A 20,196-nucleotide genomic window follows, 5' to 3' on the forward strand; every position below is an offset into this window, starting at 1 on the left:
TTTAAGGAAGCGTTACTCTGGATTTATGGTGAGTAAAGAACATTTATGTGTAAAAGGAAATAATAGTATATTCAGTAAGAAATAGGTCAGAACAGACTAAGTTTTTTTTAAGTCTAAATTAAACTACTTGTTTATGGTACTAGGCATTGTAGACTATTTTTAAATCATTTAATGAGGATAGTAATCTCTATATAACGGATGTTTACAAATAATAAAAAGCTATGAAGTCATATCTGTATCTAAGAAAAAGAAAAACCTTGGTTTGAAAACTAAGCTGGGCATCATCTCACACCTATAATCTCAGCACTTAGGAGACTGAGGCAGGCCAGCCTGGAATACATAGCAAGACCCTGTTTGAAAAGGCCAAAAGAGGGTCAGCCACAGTGGCTTACTACTATAATCCCAGCCACACAGTAGGTATAGAAGGGAGAATTGCCATCCAGAGATAGCCTGGGGAAAAAAGTAAATGAGACATCCCATCAGTAAGCCAGATGTGCTGGTATATGCCTGTGATCCCAGCTAAGAGAAGCTGTAGATCGGAGGATCTTTGTATGAGGCTGGTCCTGGAGAAAAAAACATGAGACCTTATCTAAAAAAAAATAAGCAAAAAGGGTGGTGAGTATAGCTCAAGGGGTAATAGTACACTTGTTTAGCAAGTGTAAGGCCCTGAATTCAAACCCTAGTACCTCAAAGAAAAAAAAAAAAACTGTGTGCCTTATACATACTACATAACTAAGCTCCCTAAAGCACCATAGCACCTCCTCAGACAGCTGGGGAGGTGCCAGATACTTTATTAGAACAGTAATCAATTGTTGGTTTTCTTAATGTAGGCGGCCTCGAGTATCCTCCACAGAAATGAACAAGAAAATGATTGGCCGGAAACTGATCAGACTGTCACAGATCAGGGAAAAGATGGCAATTGACAAGCTGGAGGAAGTGGACTGGGTGACATTTGGGGTGATACTGAAGAAAGTCACTCCACAAAGTGCCAACAACGTAAGCCAGCTTTCTGGATTCTGCGCTGCCTCATTGCACACAGTGGTGACCTACATCCTTACTTGTCGCCTGTCACTACTTCATTTCCAAGTAACTTGTTGCCACACCTCCTTGGAGATCTGTATTAGGGGCAGTATCCTACTTAAAGATCTGGTTGTACAGCTTTCATGGGCCTTTCAGTGTCCAAATCGCTGTCCTAGCATTTCATGTGGCATGTGTTTGGGTGGCACACTTGACTGTCCTTGCTGTCCTTGTAGGGGAGAGGATTATACTTAATGATGAAAAGTTAAAACCATTTCCTGTAAAATCAGGAATGAGACAAAGATATCTACTCTCTCCAGCCTCTTCAATATAGTATTGGAATTTCTAGCTAGAGCAATAAGGCAAGAGACAAACATAAAGGGGATCCAAATGGGGAAAGAAGTAAAACTTGCCTTTTTGCAAATGACATGGTCCTGTATTTAAAGAACCCCATGAGCTGATCCAAAACTTTGGCAAAGTAGTAGTGTATAAAATTAACCCACAAAAATCAATAGCTTTTCTGTATGCCAACCATGAGAAGAGCAAGGCTGAAATCAGGAAAGCAACTCTTTTTGTAATAGCCCCACTCCAATAGTGCTGAAATTGCATGGTGTGGTCTGTTACAGAACACCTAGCGAGTTTCAACACTACAGTTAGACTGAGAGGGAAAACGGTCTTGTGTCCTGAAAAGTCAAGAACAAAACAGGGTTCTAATCTTTGTTCTTGTAAATAGTGGCATGGCCTCAGGATGAAACTTAATCTTTTCTTTAGGAGCTTCATTTCTATATCCATAAAATGCAGCTCGCTTATCTTATACTGATAATCTCTCAGCTCTGAAATATGTGATTATTTGAGCTAAAACTAATGTTACACTCTTTCAAGTTCTGCTAAGAATAATAGTAATTAATTAAAGATTGCTTGTTGTGTTATTGTGGTGGTAAACATGAAGAAGTCTAGCTTCCATTTGATTAAGTTCTTAATTGCTTCACAGGTGAGTATAATGACATTGAAATATTTAGTGAATAATTTTATCTGAACTCTTATAAGAAGGGCATTACATAAATCCAGCACTCACAGTCTAGACAAAATAACTCACCATTACCTATAACCATATCCTCTGGGATGCCTCTGAAGTATCTGAGTTCAACATTATTCAAATGATCCCCCTTCCCCCAGTGGACGTTGTTCATTATATAGTCAACATTTTGAATTGCATCTCCAGATATTTTCTAATACATCTGACATGTTTCAATGTCTGGCTTTCTTTAAATGATTCAGAGATTTAATAGCATACAGCAGAAGCCTGCTTATGACTTAATAATGTAATGAGCTGGGCACTGTGGCGGTTCATGCCTGTAATCCTAGCTACTCAAGAGGCTGAGATCTGAGGATTGCAATTCAAAGCTAGCCTGGACAGGAAAGTCAGAGACTATCTCCAATAAACTACTCAGAAAAGGCTGGTAGTATTGCTATGGCTCAAGTGGTAGAGCGCTAGCCTTGAGCACAAAGAAGCTCAAGGACCATGCCCAGTCCCTGAGTTCAGGCCCCAGGACCAGCAAAAATAAATAATAGTAATCAGTGATAAATAATAAATTTGCAAAATTGTTTGCATAGTATCTGTTCATATTAGTAAGTTATTAAATGTTAGTACCCATAGCTGCTTCTTATCCTCCGAATGATGTATATATGTGGATGTGGATGTGTGTGTGTATATATGAGTGTGTGTGTATGTGTTTGAATGTATGCATATGTGCTTGAGTGTACATGTCATTAGTAAAGTAGAGCTATCCCACCAACTAGACCTGATGCTTAGATCTGAGTGCCCTGGCCTCATCTCCATCTCTGAAGTGAGATGGGTAATATATAGAAGCTAAATAGCAGATGTTCTAATGATTCTATATTTGTGTGGTTTATATTTTTCTACAATAAAACATTTGAACCATAAATGGAGATTGTGCACAGTTCAAAAATTATTAAGACCAAAAATAAATATTCATTCCAGGGGAAAACATTTAGCATCTGGAAACTGAATGATCTTCGTGACCTGACCCGACATGTGTCATTATTCTTGTTTGGGGAAGTTCACAAGGAACTGTGGAAGACGGAGCAGGGCACTGTCATAGGCTTGCTCAATGCCAATCCCATGAAGCCCAAGGATGGCTCAGAGGAGGTAAGGATTTGTAAAGCCAGACACTAATGGCTTATGCCTGTAATCCTAGCTAATCAGGAAGCTGAGATCTGAGGATCACAGTTTGAAGCCAGCCTAGGAAGGAAAGTCCATGAGGCTATTCATTTTGAATAAATTACCAAAACCTGGAAGTATAGCTGTGGCGCAAGTGCTAGAGCCCTAGCCTTCAGCAAAAAAGAAGCTCGGAGACAGAGCCTAGGCCCTGAGTGCAAGCCCCAGTATGGACACCACACACAAAGCCACACCTTGCTAGGCAAAGTGGCTCAAGCTATAATCATAGCTACTTGGGAAAACTTCTTGCAATCAGTAGATTGCAGCTCATGGCCAGCACAGGCATAAAAACTTGTAAAAGCTTAAAGTTCAGCTCAAGTGATTATAGAGTTCCTGTGTAAGGCCTAGAGTTGGAACTCTGAGACACACATACACAAAATATGCTTATCTGCTTGTCAGTCCTTAAAGTCTGCCTCTCTTTCACAGGTGTGCTTATCTATTGATCATCCTCAAAAGGTCTTAATTATGGGTGAAGCTCTGGACCTGGGAACCTGTAAAGCCAAGAAAAAGAATGGAGACCCATGCACACAAACTGTTAATTTGGTTAGTTTCAGCCTTTTTATGTCAGTTTCACTAAGGAAAAGAATTAAAATTATTGCTTATTACAGCTGACTTGAGGGTTTAGGGGAAGAATTTTAATGTGTTCTTGTTTCTGTGTAGTTCCAGAGATCGAACAATGAGGAACAGTAAAAACTCTATACTTCAGTGTTATTACACCTTTTAATAGAGCTTTTAAGAAAAAGAGCTTTAGAGACAAAAATCATACCCTTTCAAAGCATGTACAACCAACACCACTGTATAATTTTAGAATACTTCAATTACCCAAAAAGGAATCCACACACATAGCAGTTTTTCCTCAGTCCCTCCTCCCCCACACCTAGGAAACAAGTCTACTTCCTATCTCTGGATTTGCTTCTTCTAAATATTTCCTATAATGGATCATAAAATGTGAAATTTTTGATCACTTTTCCCATAGCAGAATTATTGCCAAGGTTTATCTATGTTTTAGCATATGTCAACTCTTCATTCTTGGTTAAATAACATTCCTTTGTACAGATAGACCACATTTTTATTTACCCATTTTTGAATTAATAATACAGTTAAGTCGTTCCTACATTTGGCTATAGTGAATAATCCTGCCATAAACATTGATGTACACATGCCAGTTCCTTTGGCTGTATAGCTGTGGATAGAATTGCAAGGTCTGACTGACCCTTACAGAATCGCAGACTGACTTGCAAAGTGGCTGGATGAGTCTACACTCCTACCAAGAAGGAGACTTGAGGGTGGATCTTCTTTCCCTGGGGAACCCTGTAGAGTGATGAGGTGGGCAGATGAAGTTGGGAGGCTGGGATGAAGGGTCCATACCCCCTGCCCTGCTCCCTGTCCTGCTGGCCTGGTCCTCACCCTCTGCTCTTCCTTGCAGAACGACTGTGAGTACTGTCAGTATCACATCCAGGCACAGTACAAGAGGCTCAGCGCAAAGCGCACCGACCTGCAATCTACCTTCTCCGGAGGACGAATTCCCAAGAAGTTTGCTCGCAGGGGTGCTAGCCTAAAAGAGCGGCTGTGTCAAGATGGCTTTTACTATGGAGGAGTTTCTTCTGCGGCCTATGCAGCCTCTGTGTAAGACATTCTCAAGCTTTTACTTGTTGTCTAAGAGTAAAGATGATGATCAGAATTTTCTATATCTGTTAGGGAATACTTGTCCAGGTCTTGCCTTTCATAGCTTACTTCCTGCAATAAGGTGGATGTCCTTCTCTCTTGCAGAGAGGACACAGAAAGGAGAGATTGAGTCATTTCCTGGGTCATACTGTAATATATTTGATAGGTGGCTTTTGACATAAAAATTATGCTTCCTTGATTTCTGACACAAATAGTGTGACTTCACTGAGGCTGGTTGTATGGCATTCCTTAGGTCATTTTGCTTGTGACTGCTTGAGGTTAAAGACCTCTTTGCACCAAAATTTAACTGCCTACAGTGAAGCTTCGCTAGGGGGTGGGATGATACAGGTCAGATGATCATGGCCCCTCTTCTAGGGACTGACTACTACAGTCTCTAAGGTAGGTGTTCAATGGCCTTGACACCATAATGTGTTGTGAGGACTACATCTGAGCATGTGGTAGGTTGGGACTTCAGTCAGTCAAACGATAATAGGTCTAAGAACAAAACATTTTGTTGCTGATCCAGTAGAAATTGAACAGGACTGCATATTTTCTCTGTATTTGGAAACATCAGGCACCTTTTTTTACAGTTTCAAATGATTTCTCTACTTTTTTATATTGCTAAAAGCAATACATGTACATTATTTTTTAATAAGTGTATACAAAAGGACAAAATATGTGTTTCTAGATGTTTAGAACATTTTTAGGGCATTTATCCTTGGTGTTGTTTTTGTTTTGTTTTGTTACTTGGGATTAAACAGGGCTTTGCACATGCTAGGCAAGTGTTCTACCACTGAGTTACAGCCTCAGCCCAACTAAGTTGTAGTAATGAACTCATACTATACCTGTTCTTTTTTTTTTTTAATATTTTTTATTGTAAAAATACTGTACAGAGTGGTTACAGTTACATGAGTAAAGCAATGAATATATTTCCTATTGAGCATTGTTACAACATACCTGTTCTTTATTACCCTTTTTTCCCCCTCCCAAATAAAACAATATTTTCCTTATTGATGTCACTATTTTTGGTGACTACATAATACTCTCATCATATTAATAGCATTTCTAATAAAAATTTTAAGCATGATGTAATTAATGTCCTAAATTATTACAGTTCTTAAGATAAATTTCCAGACTTCTAGATCGAAGTATAGGAGGTATTTTGTTTTATTTTGGGGGGGGTTGTTTTGTTTTTTTTTCTTTGGCCCTTTCAGAATGGCTTTAAGCAAGTGGGCAGATTGCCTCTTTTTTTTTTTTCTCCAAAATATTATATATGCCTCTTATTCTTAACTGGGGGCTACAGTACGTAAGCCAGGTAGGTAGGTAGTAGGCATGGTGGTGGCACAGCTTGCTTACCTAGTACTGGTATCCGTGGTTGTTAGGAGACACCTTCTGTACGCATCAGTGTTCGATTCAGTGACGCTTGTCATTTCAGCGCAGCAGCTGTTGCTCCTAAGAAGAAGATTCAAACCACACTGACGAATCTGGTTGTAAAGGGCTCAAAGGCCATCATTCAGGAAACACGGCAAAAACTGGGTAACTTTGTTTCCCCACCCTCTGTTTCCAGCCCCAGTTTCAGTGTGTGGTATTTGTGGTTGAGAACGGCTATCCCCTCCATGGCTGATGTGGCCTGGGTTAGAGCTATATCCATCAAGCCCGGTGGCAGGACATTAAGAAGAAGCAACATTCTGACCCCCAGCGGGGGGGGGGGGGGGGGGCGGGGAGGGTGGTCTCATGTGTTTTCTACCATTTCTTAACAGTCAGACTTCATACCCAGCATTTCAACCAGTAGTACCAGCTTCCTGGGCAGCCCTGTCAATTATCTTTTGATAAAGTAGGCCTAGACCATTGAATGCCAGCCTGTCTGAACACATGGTCCTAATAGCAGCCTGGGCCTGGCATGGACACTGCCTTACCACCAACCATATTCCAGGAATACGGTATCAAATGATGCCATTGATGCTAAGTGTTTCATATTCTAATCACTACTTAGAGTATCCCTGTAGTCCCTCCAGGCTAGTGGGAGAGGTACAGAGTTCTGTGTTTTCTCTATTGTTCATCTACTTCATTTACAAATGAGCAAAATATGATTGCAGAGTTTAAAAAATAACATGCCATCAAGCCATCGGAACTTTGCCTCCTCTAATGCTGCTGTTTGTGTCCCAGGGATCCCCCAGAAGAGCTTGACTTGCTCTGAGGAGTTCAGGGAATTGATGGCCCTGCCAACGTTTGGAGCCAGAAACTTAAAACAGCATTTGGCCAAAGCCAAGGCTTCAGGTACAGTCATCTGGCATAGCCACCTTGTCCACGTGTGCACGCGAATGTGTGTGTATGCGTATATACAAGCAAGTATTCGTCCATTGCATGTATATACATACAAGTATTCAGCTTCTCAGAGAATCTCTTAGTCTGGGCCTGTATTTTAGGTGACCTGGGGAGCCCCAAACCTGCCATCCAGTCTATCTCAGCATCAGCCCTCCTGAAGCAACAGAAGCAACAGATGCTAGAGATGAGGAAGAAGAGATCGGAAGAAATACAGAAACGGTAAGAATGGCAGACTTAACAATTCCTGTGTAGATGACTCTTCTCAGGAGTCCTCAGAACATTGTAATAGATTTCAAAAAACATTGACTTCTGATTTTGATGGGCTGATTTTGTCATAATCTAAGTAGTGTTGAAGGCCATGTACTTCTAGCTTGTGCTAATGAGATGAAAGCACGATGGTACAAAGGAGAGTCATTCGTGTCATCCTGGAAAGGAGAAAGGTGTGCAAGGGGGTTTTGTTCACATGGAAAGCACTGTGTTTGCCTGTTTGGTCCACGTTGCCTGGCTTTGCAACACTTTGGTTTTTAAATACAAGCTTAGCCAATGAACGCAGTTCATTGCATGAGACACTAAAAATGGAGTCCTTTTAGAGCACAATCAAGTGGAAATGGCTATAAATGATAGTCAAAGATTTCCCGAACACAGGTTTTCTGCATAGTGATGAGTTACTGTTGGCAGGTATTTAGCATGTCCTATGTAGAGCTTGGGGTGTGTATATTTGTTGTTGTTGTTGTTACTTATTTTTGCAGTGTTGGGGCCTAGGACACAGTGGGCAAGCCACAGCCCCCAGCTCTGTTTTTCATTTCTGCATATTTTTTAAAGATTCCTCCAAAACTCAAGTGAAGCCCAGAGTCCAGCTGTGCCATGCTCATCTCAGCTGCCCCTGACTCAGTGTCCGCGTACAGGGGCCAAGTTCCCCAGGCTGGAAGGAGCCACAGCCCCTCTGATGCCCAAGCTTGGGCGAGGCGTCACCGAAGGAGATGAGGTTCTCTTTTTTGATGTGTCCCCACCTCCAAGACCAAAACTAAGTGCTGTAGCAGAAGCCAAAAAGGTACGTGGCCCCTGTTTTCTTGAACACTTGACTGCGTTCTGTGTAGCTCAGCTGGATGAATTTCAAACTCTGTATATGCTCAGTGGCCAGAACAGATAGCAGCATAGCCGACATTTTACTGGTCGTGATAAGCAGAGTCAGTGTCACTTTAAACCATAATGGTGTCAACATAATACCATTAATTTAAGCCAGGAAAGTTAGAGCCCGTTATCTCAATACTGTTTCTTTCTCGTCATGCAAAAGGAGATAGCTTCCAGGGAGATATGGGGTCAAGGCTTGATTATATTGGCATTAGCAGAAAAAGTTCTTGGAATTCATTGTTACAGTGAAAGTGTATACTTGTGGTTTAAAGACTCGACTCCTTGGAACCAAGCACAGTTGTGTATCCCTGTAATCCCAGCTACTCAGCTGGGCAAAACATGTGCACAAAAAAAAAGTTTAACAAAAAAGTCTGCCCTTCCCCTGGGTTCTAGTCTCTACCTCTCAACTGCTTCTTGTAAAAGTTTTTTAAAAATTGCTTTAATTGAATCATGTTGAGCGAGGTAAGCCAAGAACGAAGAGACAAACAGTACATGGTCTCCCTGATAAGTGGATGATGAATCCAAAATGTTAGGTGATATGACAAAACTAACAGGACTTAAGAAACAAAGAACTCCCACTCATCTGGTTGAACCACTACTAAATATCCCCATGCTGCTGATCACATATATGGTATATAACATATGAGCACCGTTATATATTACAGACTGTGATAGACAATTTGCTCCAGGAAAGTTAGAATGAACTTGTGACTTTAAATGAGCATCATTATTCCACAATACTGTGAATTTCCGGAAATTAAGTAATCACTTAATCACGATCAAAAAAAAAAAAAAAAAAAAAAGAACCTTGGGGAAGGGAGGGAGGGAGGGGATGGTAGGGGGAAAACAATGGAGGGGGTAACAATGTTCAAGAGGAAGTGGAAGTGTACTCATTACCTCACTCATGTAACTGTAACCCTCTGTATAGTATCTCTACAATAAAAAAAATTTAAAAAAAAAAAAAAAAAAACAACAACAACAACAAAAAAAAAAATTGCTTTAATTCTTTAGGGCTGGGGGTGTGGCTCAGTGTTCACCAACTAGTATACACAGGCACTGGTTCTGGTTGTTCAAAAGAAACCACCAGAAAACCAGAAGTGGCGCTGTAGCTCAAGTGGTAGAGCGCTCGCCTTGAGCTGAAGAGCTGAGGGACAGCGCCCAAGCCCAGAGTTCAAGCCCCACGACCGACCAAAAAAAAAAAAAAAGAAATCATACACAAACGTCTGGTCTGTGGTGGACAAAAGCTAAGTAGCCCTAGCTGAAGAAGGAGGGGGTGCCCTGAACCCCACCAGCCCACTTCCTGAGTCCCCTAATTAAGACTATGCTTTTCTCTAGATAGCAGCTATCATCAGATTAAGGGCAATAGCTCACCCTACTCTGAAGTCGTACCTATATGAATAGCAGTAATACCATACCTAGCAAGGTGGTTGACACCTGTAACCCCAGTCTCATAATAACAAAATGATTTTTTTAAAACACACGGAAATACTAATAGTAATCATAATTGCATGTGTTGATTCATATTACCATGTGGCTGTGCTGTTGGTATGCTGTGCTCTTTAGCGGGTCTCATTCCCTACATCCGCCCACAGCCATCAAAGATCATGCCATCTTCAACCTTATTTTATAAATATAGAAAGCAATGAGAAATGAAGTGATTTGCCCGCAGTTATATGCTAGTCAGAGGCTAAACGAATTCTATCTGAAATTTGTCCAGTTCTAAAACTCCCAAAATGGTCACATGGTTCCCTTACAGAGATGGAAGGCTGCCATCTACCTGATATTTAACTGCTTAGATTAAGTAACCTGTAAATTTGTCCATCAACTTAGAAATGTCATACTATCAAATGTGAATGACTGTTTCTAAATAAAGCTGGATAAAGTGAAAACATATTCTCTCCATTTCTATTAAAGAACAGCCAGATTATACTGGCTGTTTCTAGAAAGGGACACAGGAAGCTGGATTCCAGTGGCTCACATCTGTAATCCTAGCTACTTAGGAGGCTGAGACATATAAGGATTGTGGTTCAAAGCCAACCCAGACAGGAAAGTACATCAGATTCTTATCTCCAATTAATCACCAAAAAGCCAGAAGTGGAGCTCTGGCTCAAGTGGTAGAACACTATCTTTGAGCTGAAAAAGCTCAGGGGCAGTGCCCAGGTTCTGAGTTCAAGCCTAGGATTGGCCAAAGGGGAGTGGGACGTGGGGGGGGGGGGGCGCGTGCCACAGGTCTGGCAACAGGTGACCAGATAACTCATTCTGATTCTTACTTCACTGTCTCTATTTTCTCCTAGTTAGCTGCAATTGCCAAATTAAAAGCAAAAGGCCAGATCCTTACAAAAACAGATCCAAACAACATTGTAAAGAAGCACAAGGACCCCCAAGATATGCTGGAGGTGAAGGAACGTGTGGAAAAGAACAACACATGTTCTCCTGAAGGTACAGTGGTTCCAGGCAGCTGTGGGACCTTAGGGAGCTCCAGCCTATAACCACAAGTGCCCAAGTTCTCAACAGCACCCTGAACCCTGACATCCCACTATTTTCCACTCATTTTCCCTTAACTAGAATTCCTGTGAATATTGCAGACTGGCATAATCACATTACATTGAAATTAATTTCATTCCATTGATACACAGCTTAACCAGTCTAGGGGAAGGTTTGCACCTTTATACTAGCATAAAGATTTACTTTGAAATAGAATTCCTTTGTTTAAAACTGCTGATTTTGTTTGATCTCTGAGTATAGACAATGTATAAGTTTAGAAGAGAACATCTAGGAAGGAGGGGAGAGAAGGAGAAAGAGAGAGGGAGAGAATGAGACTGTATGTTACCAGAGTTTAAAATCAGGGCTTTGTATTTGCTAAGGAGGTACTACTCTACCACTTAAGCCATACTCTAGCCCATGGTAAAATCATGTTAAAATTAATTTTATAAGTAGCATTTTTGTTGTTGTTATTGTTGTTACCTGTTACCATAATCCTTGTAGTGAAGTGAAGTCAATTCTAGCACAGTGGTCCAGTCCGCCCTCCTCACATTTCTAGGCTCTACCTCTCAGCTGCTTTTCAACCTTTCCTGTGTACTCACTGGGCCTGGGGGAAGGAGTGATGGGAAGCTAAAGAGAAAGCCCACATGGGACGGAAATGGCGCTGTGGCTCAAGTGGTAGAGCGCTAGCCTTGAGCTGAAGAGCTGAGGGGACAGCGCCCAGGCCCAGAGTTCAGACCCCACAACCGGACCCCCCCCCCAAAAAAAAAGAGAAAGCCCACAGGCTTTCTCACTGTCGTCTGTACCAGCTGATGTTTTTCTTTCTGCCCTAGCTGAGGATGAATTGGAGCCTGCAAGGAAAAAAAGGAGAGAGCAGCTGGCCTACCTGGAATCTGAGGAATTTCAGAAAATTCTAAAAGCAAAGTCAAGGCACACAGACATTCTCAAAGAGGTAAGAGCCCAAAAGATGGGGCCTATGTGGTCATTGTCAGTGTTCTTCAAGCCCTGAGGGGCTTTCACAGAACCCAAGAAGCAGCTCCCAGGACATCTCTTTGCTCTTATCCTTACACTGAAGAGTAGCAGTTGGCTACTTCAGGATGTGCAGAGTCTATCAGAACAGTTGAAGTGAACAGCTTGCTGGGCTGGCTTTATGACACTGAAGTCATAATGTTAGGTTCTTTTTCTTTATCTGTGTTTGTTTTTTTGGTTTTGTTTTGTTTGCCAGTCCTGGGGCTTAAACTCGGGCCTAGGCACTGTCCCTGAGTTTCTTTTGCTTGAAGTTAGCACTCTACCACTTGAGCCACAGAGCTGCTTCTGACTTTTTCTATTTATTTGGCACTGAGGAATTGAACCCAGAGCTCCATGCATGCTAGGCAAGCACTCTTACTAAGCTACATTCCCAGCCCTGTATTGGGTGTTTTTAAAACCACCATGTAGCCAGGTGCTGGTGATTCCTGTCTATAATTCTAGGAGGCTGAGATCTGAGGATCGTAGTTCAAAGCCAGCTCAGGCAGAAAGCCCATGAAACTCTTACCTCCAATTAACCACCAGAAAAGTGGTGCTGTGACTCCAAGCAGGTAGAGCACTAGCCTTGAGTGAAAAAGCCCTGGGACAGTGCCCAGGCTCCCAAACTCAAGCCCCACAACCAAAAAAAAAAAAAACAAACCATGTAACTTTTGCACAGTGTCCTACATAAGAACAGGTAAACTGTTGGTACATGAGTGGACCATTGTGTTCACTTCCTGGGTGGTCTTCAGTGCACAAAGCCTCTATTATACTACCTCCCCTTGCAAGACTAATCGTTCTATAGCAATAAACCCTTGTTTAAAAGCTAAAGAGGGGGCTGGGAAGGTGGCTCAGTAGTAGAGCGCTTGCCTTGCATGCATGAGGCCCTGCGTTCGATTCCTTAGCACCACATAAACAAAAAGAAAAAAACTGGAAATGGCGCTGTGGCTCAAGTGGTAGAGCGCTAGCCTTGAGCTGAAGAGCTGAGGGACAGTGCCCAGGCCCAGAGTTCAGGCCCCATGACCAGACCAAAAAAAATAAATAAATAAAAAAGAAAAGAAAAGCCCGCTCTCTCTACTCAGCCCTCCATGTGTCAAGGGTTTTCTTGTACCTGTTGCCACCTTTAGTTTTCATTTAGCTAATGGGGGTCTGTCTAGGATCTTTGAACATGTAGACTATCTCCTCAGTCCTGTTTTGATTGTTACTGAACTGTGTCACTGGAGTCCTTACTGATTTATTCTTCATGATCAGAGTCTGTGGACATTGATGTGAGTACTCTCATGTGTGTGTTTTCATTCAGGCCGAGGCTGAACTGCAGGAGTCCTATTTCGAGCCACTGGTGAAGAAAGAACAAATGGAAGAAAAGATGAGAAACATCAGAGAAGTAAAATGTCGAGTGGTGACGTGTAAGACGGTGCGTGCAGAGTGGGCACTTGAAACGTGGGCCCTGTTTTGTGCCACTGCAGCTTGGGATGCCGGGAACCTGTGGGGCCTGGTCAGTTATGTCACTTAACTGGGCTGGAAAGCAGACAGCCTAGATAGAATAAGAAACTTAGCAGACAGCCTAGAATAAGAGACTTGTTCCTTTCAGGGATCAAACTTGAAGGTGCATTACATACCTGTTGCATCTCTGCCTTGGCATTGGATAATAATGAGAAAATGAGAAAATGAAAGAGCTACTGATCAGCCTTCCAAAATAGGTCCCAAGTCCCATCATCCTGAAATCAGAGATCAATGTTTCATAGCAACTCTAGAACAGAACAACCTAGATGATTGAGAGATTTACAGTCCTTTCCTTCTTTGACCTTCACTGTGATTTTATTTATTTTTATTTATGTTTTTGCCCCAAGACAGGATCTCACTGTGTAGCCTAGGCTAGCCATGGACTCATGCTGCTCCTGCCTCAGCTTCGTGAGCACTGGTTGTGTGTGTTTCATCACCACACTCAGCCTCTTACTGTCACAGAAAGTGACTGTGCTTCAAGCCCACCCAGCAGCAGTACTAGACATTAGAAATGATGGTACTCATAGGAGAGACAATTCAAGAAATCTCTCCAGTCACAGCCACTAGAAGATAACGTGTCAAAGGCCCCAGCACAAACGTAGGTGGGAATGGAGACAGCAGCTCTGATGGGGCCCTGACAGCTGCTGTCCAGTCCTTCCTTCATCACCCCTCACCAGGCCTGTATCTGTGTTGGTCTGTGCAGTGCGCCTACACCTACTTCAAGCCTCTGGAGACATGCATCAGCAAGCAGCATGACTTCCACTGGCATGATGGCATCAAGAGGTTTTTCAAGTGTCCCTGTGGGAACAGGAGCATCGCCCTTGACCTGCTCCCTAAGAAGCACTGCAGGTATGACAGTGGCTGCCCCCTCCCCGCCCTCTCGCTCTCGGTTCTTTAACTGAGCTACTGCTCAGTTCAGGTCCCTGAAAACTTGAGACTGTCATCCTGTGCCTTCATCACAGCCCCTGCCTGTCCCCAAGCTAGAGCTGGAGTCCCTGGGAAGCAGGGCTTCTTCCCCAAAGCAGCCCTGTGTCCTGTGTACCTGGCCCATAGTAGCTCCCAAGAACAGTGAAATAAGTAACTGAAGTCAGCTGCTGCTGCTGGTGGGCTGGTGGGTATGTATATTTGTTAGACACCGGGATACGGATTGTTTTCTCTCCACTTGTCCATTTAAAACCTCTTCGGTGTACATTTAGCAGGCCTTTTGTTTGTTTGCATGTTACTTTGGGAGGGGCGCCAGTCAGGTAGAGTTGCTGCATTTCACACACTGGTGCCGTCCCTGGAGTGGGGAGCAGGCTCCAGTTCGTTTTACAACATCACTGGTCCCTCAGTGTCCTATATATGCGCTCTTCCCACCCCTTCCCCATGTCCCTCCCGTCCTCAGTGCCATAACAGACCCTTCTCAAAGGATCAGTGTGCTTTGTTTGCTTGTAAGGCAAGCACTGTTTCGCACATGGAAGTTTTTTATTATACACAAATGGTACTAACAGCCTCATTAGTGTATGTTCACTCAGCTCCACGAGGCTTAGAGGCACATCTAGTGTGCTGTTCCTAACAGTGCTCTGAGAGCAGCATCTGTCCATTTCATCCAGGGATGGCCGAAGTCTAGTGTGCGAGACGTCTGGGACACACCCAGGGTTACAACCGACCGGGCTGCTCTGCCAAGCCGTGGGCTAACCCCTCCCTTCCCTCGGGCGTCTGGTTATTGGAATTTTCAGGATCTTACTTTCTTAGCCGTTTAATTGCCTTTTTTATAATTTTCTATTAATATCTAGTACTTGTTTTCCTACTGGGACTTTTTTTTTCCTTATGAGGTGCTGAGAATCACCCCCAGAGCCTCGTGCACGCTAGAAGCGCTCTACCACTGAGCCACATCCCCAGCCCTCTGCATTTGCAGATATACCTTGGATATTTAACACATTGGTCCACCTTAGTTGTTTTGTTTCGTTTTGTCAGTTGTGGGGCCTGGACTCTGGGCCTGGGCACTGTCCCTCAGCTCTTCAGCTCAAGGTTAGCACTCTACCATTTAAGCCACAGCATCATTTCTGACTTTTTTTGCTTACATGGTGCTGAAGAATCGAACCCAGGGCCTCATGCATGCAAGGCACCCTCTACCACTGAGCCACCTTCCCAGCCCCATCCATCACAGTTTCATTCAATGGAAACGTACTTCCCCACACTGATGACTGATTTGAATCATTAGGGAAGTCTTTTTCCTTTTTTTAATTATCAAAGAGTCGTACAGAGAGGTTACAATTCCCGAAGTCAGGTTATGAGGACAGTGCATCTTGACCAGTGTCTCCTTCATCATTCTTTGCCGTTTTCCCTTTCCCATCCCTACTATCCAGTAACATAGTAGAGAAGCCCTTTAAACCTTAGTGTGGTTCTGTACATGCACAGTTTTGTTGCTTTCCAGGGTCTTCCTTCTCAAATCTCCTATGTTTATCTCAGCAGTTCTTCAGTTCCTTCACCCCTGAGCTGCACGCTAACCCTTTGGTTTTTTGAGACAGGGTCTCCCTGTGTTCCAAAGCTAGCCTTAGACCCACAGTCTTCCTTGCTAGTGAGCCTCCCAAGCACTGGGATTACAGTTGTGTACCACCATCCCCAGTCTTGGCTTTTATTTATTTATTTATTCATTTATCATTGCATCATTTTTAGGAGACATAACTCATATGATACTGAGCATTTGGGATTTGAGGCAATTTCAAGATTGCTTTTAGTCTTCCCAACAATGTTTTACCTGGCTGTTTTCACTACCTTTTCATTTACCTCTTGGTGTTTTGCTGTTTATGTCCTGTGATCTCTGCTTTGCTCTAAAGTTCTCCTGGGCTGGTATGAGGGAGGGCACCAGGAACCATAGCCAGGTCATGTGAATTTCGTAAATATTTGATATTGATACTTGATTTTTCTCCAAAATAAATGAAAAAAAAAACCTCAAAACAACATTGCAGGAGTGAAAGCTTATGCAAAGCATTAGGAGACTCAGAAGAGTTCAGTTCATTAGGGCTAAGTATGGGGGAATAGATGCTTTTCACCTGGAGAGTGCTTGGGCTTTTGTAACAACACTGCTTCCCCTGGCCTTCCTCTTGGCAATTCACCCCAACAGCCATCAACACAAAACAAGGTTGTGTTCATCCCCTGTGGCGTACATAGTCCCGTGGTGCCATCATCTGAAACTCTAACCCTCAAGTCTCCAGCTGAAGAACTCAAGACCATTTCTCAGTCATCAGTGCTTATTCTTTGTAGCATTACATCATAGCCTCAGATGTGGCTTCAAAAACAACGGGTCACCTTGAATAAAACCTTTCTGAATGCAGGGATGCTCTTCCCCCCTTGGTTCAGTGAGGTCAGGCAGTCGCACCCTGCTGAGTAAAGCCGTCTTTTTCCTCTTTCAGTAACTGTGGCCTCTACAAATGGGAGCGGGATGGAATGCTGAAGGTATGTGTGTTCCTTAGCTTTTTGTTGCTGTAGCAAAATACCCAAGTGTACAGAAACAGAGGGACAAAGAGTGAACAAGTGCAGCACTGGTACTCGCTAGCCATTATATTGAAAATGAGCTATACAACTCGTAGGTGGAGATGGGAGGGAAAGAGGGGAGGGGATGACATTGTCAAAGGAGAAATGTACTCTACCTGCCTTATGTAATTGTGACCCCTCTGTATATCACCTTTACAATAATAAGTTAAAAAAATTAAAAGTTGAACAAAAAAATACCCGAGACAAGTCAACTTTGGAAGAGGAAGGGTTTATTTTGGCTCCTAGTTTTAAAGTCTTGGGTTGACCCCATTGCTTTTGAGCCTGTGGTAAGGCCACACTTCGTGGCAGGAGCATGTGGTAGAGGAAGTTCTTTACCTCATGGAACAAAAAAAGAGATAGAAGAAAAGACCATGACCTATGACCTCCCACTGGGCTCCACCTCTTCAAAGTCCCACCACTTGCCGATGGCTCCAAGCACACGCAGGCCTTTTAGAGGACATTCCATATTCAAACTACAGCATTCCATATTGAAACTACACACTCAGGACCAATTGTAGTTCCAAGGGAAGTTGTGTTAAACCATTTCTTAATACTCTTTTTTTTCTAGGAGAAGACTGGTCCAAAGATAGGAGGAGAAACCCTGCTGCCGCGAGGAGAAGAACATGCAAAATTTCTGAATAGCCTTAAATAACCCCGAGACAGACATTTCCCACCGCTGCCTGACTTCTTGTAGCTCTGGGAAAGTAAGGAATTGATTGGCACCATCAGAAACAAGAGCTTGAAAACACCAGACCCTTCCTGCCTACTCTCCTCCATGTGTAGCTTTGACCTCCAAGTACAAAATCAGGTTACCATGGTATTTCCTGTCAACTACAGATCATTGTATTAATCAAGTTACCATGGCATTGCCTATCTACCACAGGTTTAATTCAGTCACACCAAGTGTGCCCCAAAAGGGAAAGATGAACTGGGAACTGTATGTCTAGATCGCTTGGTTAATAGAGGTTGCATTTCTCAAGTAAAGTTGTAGTGTTTCTGTAGACACTGGGAGAGTCAAAACAATTCTCAACCCTAGGGGCTGGGAAGGTAGCTCAGTGGTAGAGCGCTTGCCTTGCATGCATGAGGTCCTGGGTTCAATTCCTCAGCACCACATAAGCAGAAAAAAAAAAAAAAGCTGGAAGTGGCGCTGTGGCTCAAGTGGTAGAGTGTGCTAGCCTTGAGCTGAAGAGCTGAGGGACAGCGCCCAGGCCCAGAGTTCAGGCCCCACAACCGGATCCAAAAAAAAAAAAAAGAATTCTCAACCCTAGTTAATTAAGTTGCTTAACATGTGGACTTCACCCAGAAGAATCTGTAAAAGGCAGAAGATTGAACCAAATAAGCTTAAAATGGGATTTCTCAGCTCTCAAGTACTGCAAATAAAATGTTCTTTTTCCCTCTACAGTAATATAGGAGAGTCCTCTCCCTGGGCAGCATACTTCTCTGTCATTGGACCCAAGTGGAATCTGGACTCGTCTAAAGGTTCAATGGCTTAGCGGGGTTATTACATTAGAACTTGAACTCTAGCTAGAAATGGCTTTGATTTTTTTCTCCAAGATGGAACTGTTAGGAACTTAAAGTGTGTGGGAGGTAACTATGGAATATGGCTGACTTGGGTATTTTCAAGAACCAGGAATAAAATTCACATGCATAGACATCAAAAATGCAGGATCATCCCTAAATTTCCCCTAAGGTTACATCTTTAGCTTAAATTGCTCTTAAGAATATTTTGTTTCCCAGAAGGTTTTTATTGTCATTTCTTAATTTGACTAGCAAAGTAAAGAGTAGTTTAGTTATTAATCAGAACCAAAAAGCACTTAGAACTCTGAGATTCTCCCCGCCACCTCCCCCAATCCATGGTACTAGAGATTGAACTCAAAGCCTCATGCTTTTTTAGGCAGGTGCACTGCCACTTTGAGCCATGCCCTGAACCCAGAACTGATCTTTTTAATAGCTCATTTGTCCCATAAACTTAAAACAGAGCAATGTATTACAAAGTAGGTCATATTTTTTGATTGAGTGAGCTCCTTATATGGAAAATAAATATAATCTCCTTTGAATACATCACTGGCATCCACATGTGTGTGCTCACGTGCGCAAGCGTGTGTGTGTGTGTGTGTGTGTGTATCTATAAAGGTATAAAATGTGCTTCTAAAGCATGATGGTAGGCCAAATGGGGGTGCCTTTATTCTTAGGATAAGATTTTAAAATATCGTGGAGTCACTTGGCAGTTTCACTGAATCTTGGGGAGCCTTCATTGAGATGCTTTTGTACCTGTGATTGTTTAGAATATTCAGGGATGAGAGTGGATGCAGCAGGCTGGGAGAAATTGTGGGCCATTGAGTTACTTAACAAAGATCACTCTTGTAATCCTATTTTTTAATTTCTTCATCAGCATGCATTAAATGTTTTCATGCAAATCCAGCCTACATGTTTCATTTTCTTCATCTGTCCTTGGTAACATTGTGTCAGCACAGACCATCAGAGCCATCATGGTGAAATATTCTGATCTAAAGAAAAGCACCTGCCTGGTACCAGTGGTTCACCCCTGTAATCCTAGCTACTCAGGAGGCCCTCAGTTCTGAGGCAGCCCAGAAGACTTCTATCTCCAGTTCACCACCAAAAAGCTGGAAGTAGAGGTATGACACAAGTGGTAGAGTGCCAATCTTGAGTGGATAAAGCTAAGTAGCAGCACGCAGACCTTGGAGTTCAAGCCCCAATACTGACACATACACACACACAAAATTTTATATATATAATGTCAAAGGTTTTGTTAACTAAAAGCAAGGAAAATTTTATGAAACTACTCAAATATAAATTAGTTGTACAGCTTTTTAAAAAAATATGTCAAACTGGGCACTATTCAGCTATAATCGAAGCTATTCAGGAGACTTGAGAATCATGGTTCAAAGCTAGCTGGGGCACATCTAAACTTCTGCTCAAAGCTACTGCTTTGAGTGCTCTACCACTTAAGCTACAGCACCACTTCTGGATTTTCTGAGTAGTTTACTGGAGACAATCGACTTTCCTGCCTGGGCTGGCCTCAACCTGCAATCCTCAGATCTCAGCCTCCTAAGTAGCTAGGATTACAAGTACAAGCCACAAGCACCCAGCTTGTGAGACTTATCTCCAGTTAGCCACCAGAAAACTGGAAGTGGAAATGTGACCCAAAGTGGTAGAGTACCAGGCCATGAGTTCAAGCCCCTACCACCAAAAAAAAAAGATAATATATATGTGTGTGTATCAAAGGTATTTATTGGCTAAAATAGAGTATGGCATAAAAGTATTCATCTAGCCACAAGTAGATTTTAAGCCAG

The 20,196-nt window shown here is 42.6% G+C and overlaps 1 protein-coding gene across 2 annotated transcripts in view; it reads left to right on the plus strand.

The window, feature by feature from the left end:
- Positions 1-19,299, plus strand: part of Mcm10 (minichromosome maintenance 10 replication initiation factor) — a 29,198-nt gene extending 9,899 nt beyond the window's left edge. Inside the window, exons 7-21 of one of the 2 annotated variants that reach the window (XR_011365593.1) lie at positions 831-996; positions 3,020-3,187; positions 3,683-3,799; positions 4,683-4,882; positions 6,357-6,457; positions 7,088-7,198; positions 7,348-7,465; positions 8,069-8,297; positions 10,672-10,816; positions 11,692-11,810; positions 13,164-13,277; positions 14,070-14,215; positions 16,762-16,804; positions 17,451-17,586; positions 18,285-19,299. Coding sequence is in view for 1 of the 2 variants with exons in the window: in XM_069990372.1 (XP_069846473.1) it covers positions 831-996; positions 3,020-3,187; positions 3,683-3,799; positions 4,683-4,882; positions 6,357-6,457; positions 7,088-7,198; positions 7,348-7,465; positions 8,069-8,297; positions 10,672-10,816; positions 11,692-11,810; positions 13,164-13,277; positions 14,070-14,215; positions 16,762-16,804; positions 17,451-17,534 (1,861 nt within the window). In the remaining variant the exon portion in view is untranslated. Of the gene's footprint in view, positions 1-830; positions 997-3,019; positions 3,188-3,682; positions 3,800-4,682; positions 4,883-6,356; positions 6,458-7,087; positions 7,199-7,347; positions 7,466-8,068; positions 8,298-10,671; positions 10,817-11,691; positions 11,811-13,163; positions 13,278-14,069; positions 14,216-16,761; positions 16,805-17,450 lie in introns of both variants that reach the window. The other variant, XM_069990372.1, reaches the window with a different exon arrangement.
- Positions 19,300-20,196: the final 897 nt, after the last annotated feature.

Source organism: Dipodomys merriami, unplaced genomic scaffold, assembly GCF_024711535.1.
Source record: "Dipodomys merriami isolate MVZ:Mamm:240054 unplaced genomic scaffold, mDipMer1.0.p SCAF_4, whole genome shotgun sequence".
In the NCBI taxonomy this organism is placed as follows: Eukaryota; Metazoa; Chordata; class Mammalia; order Rodentia; family Heteromyidae; genus Dipodomys; species Dipodomys merriami.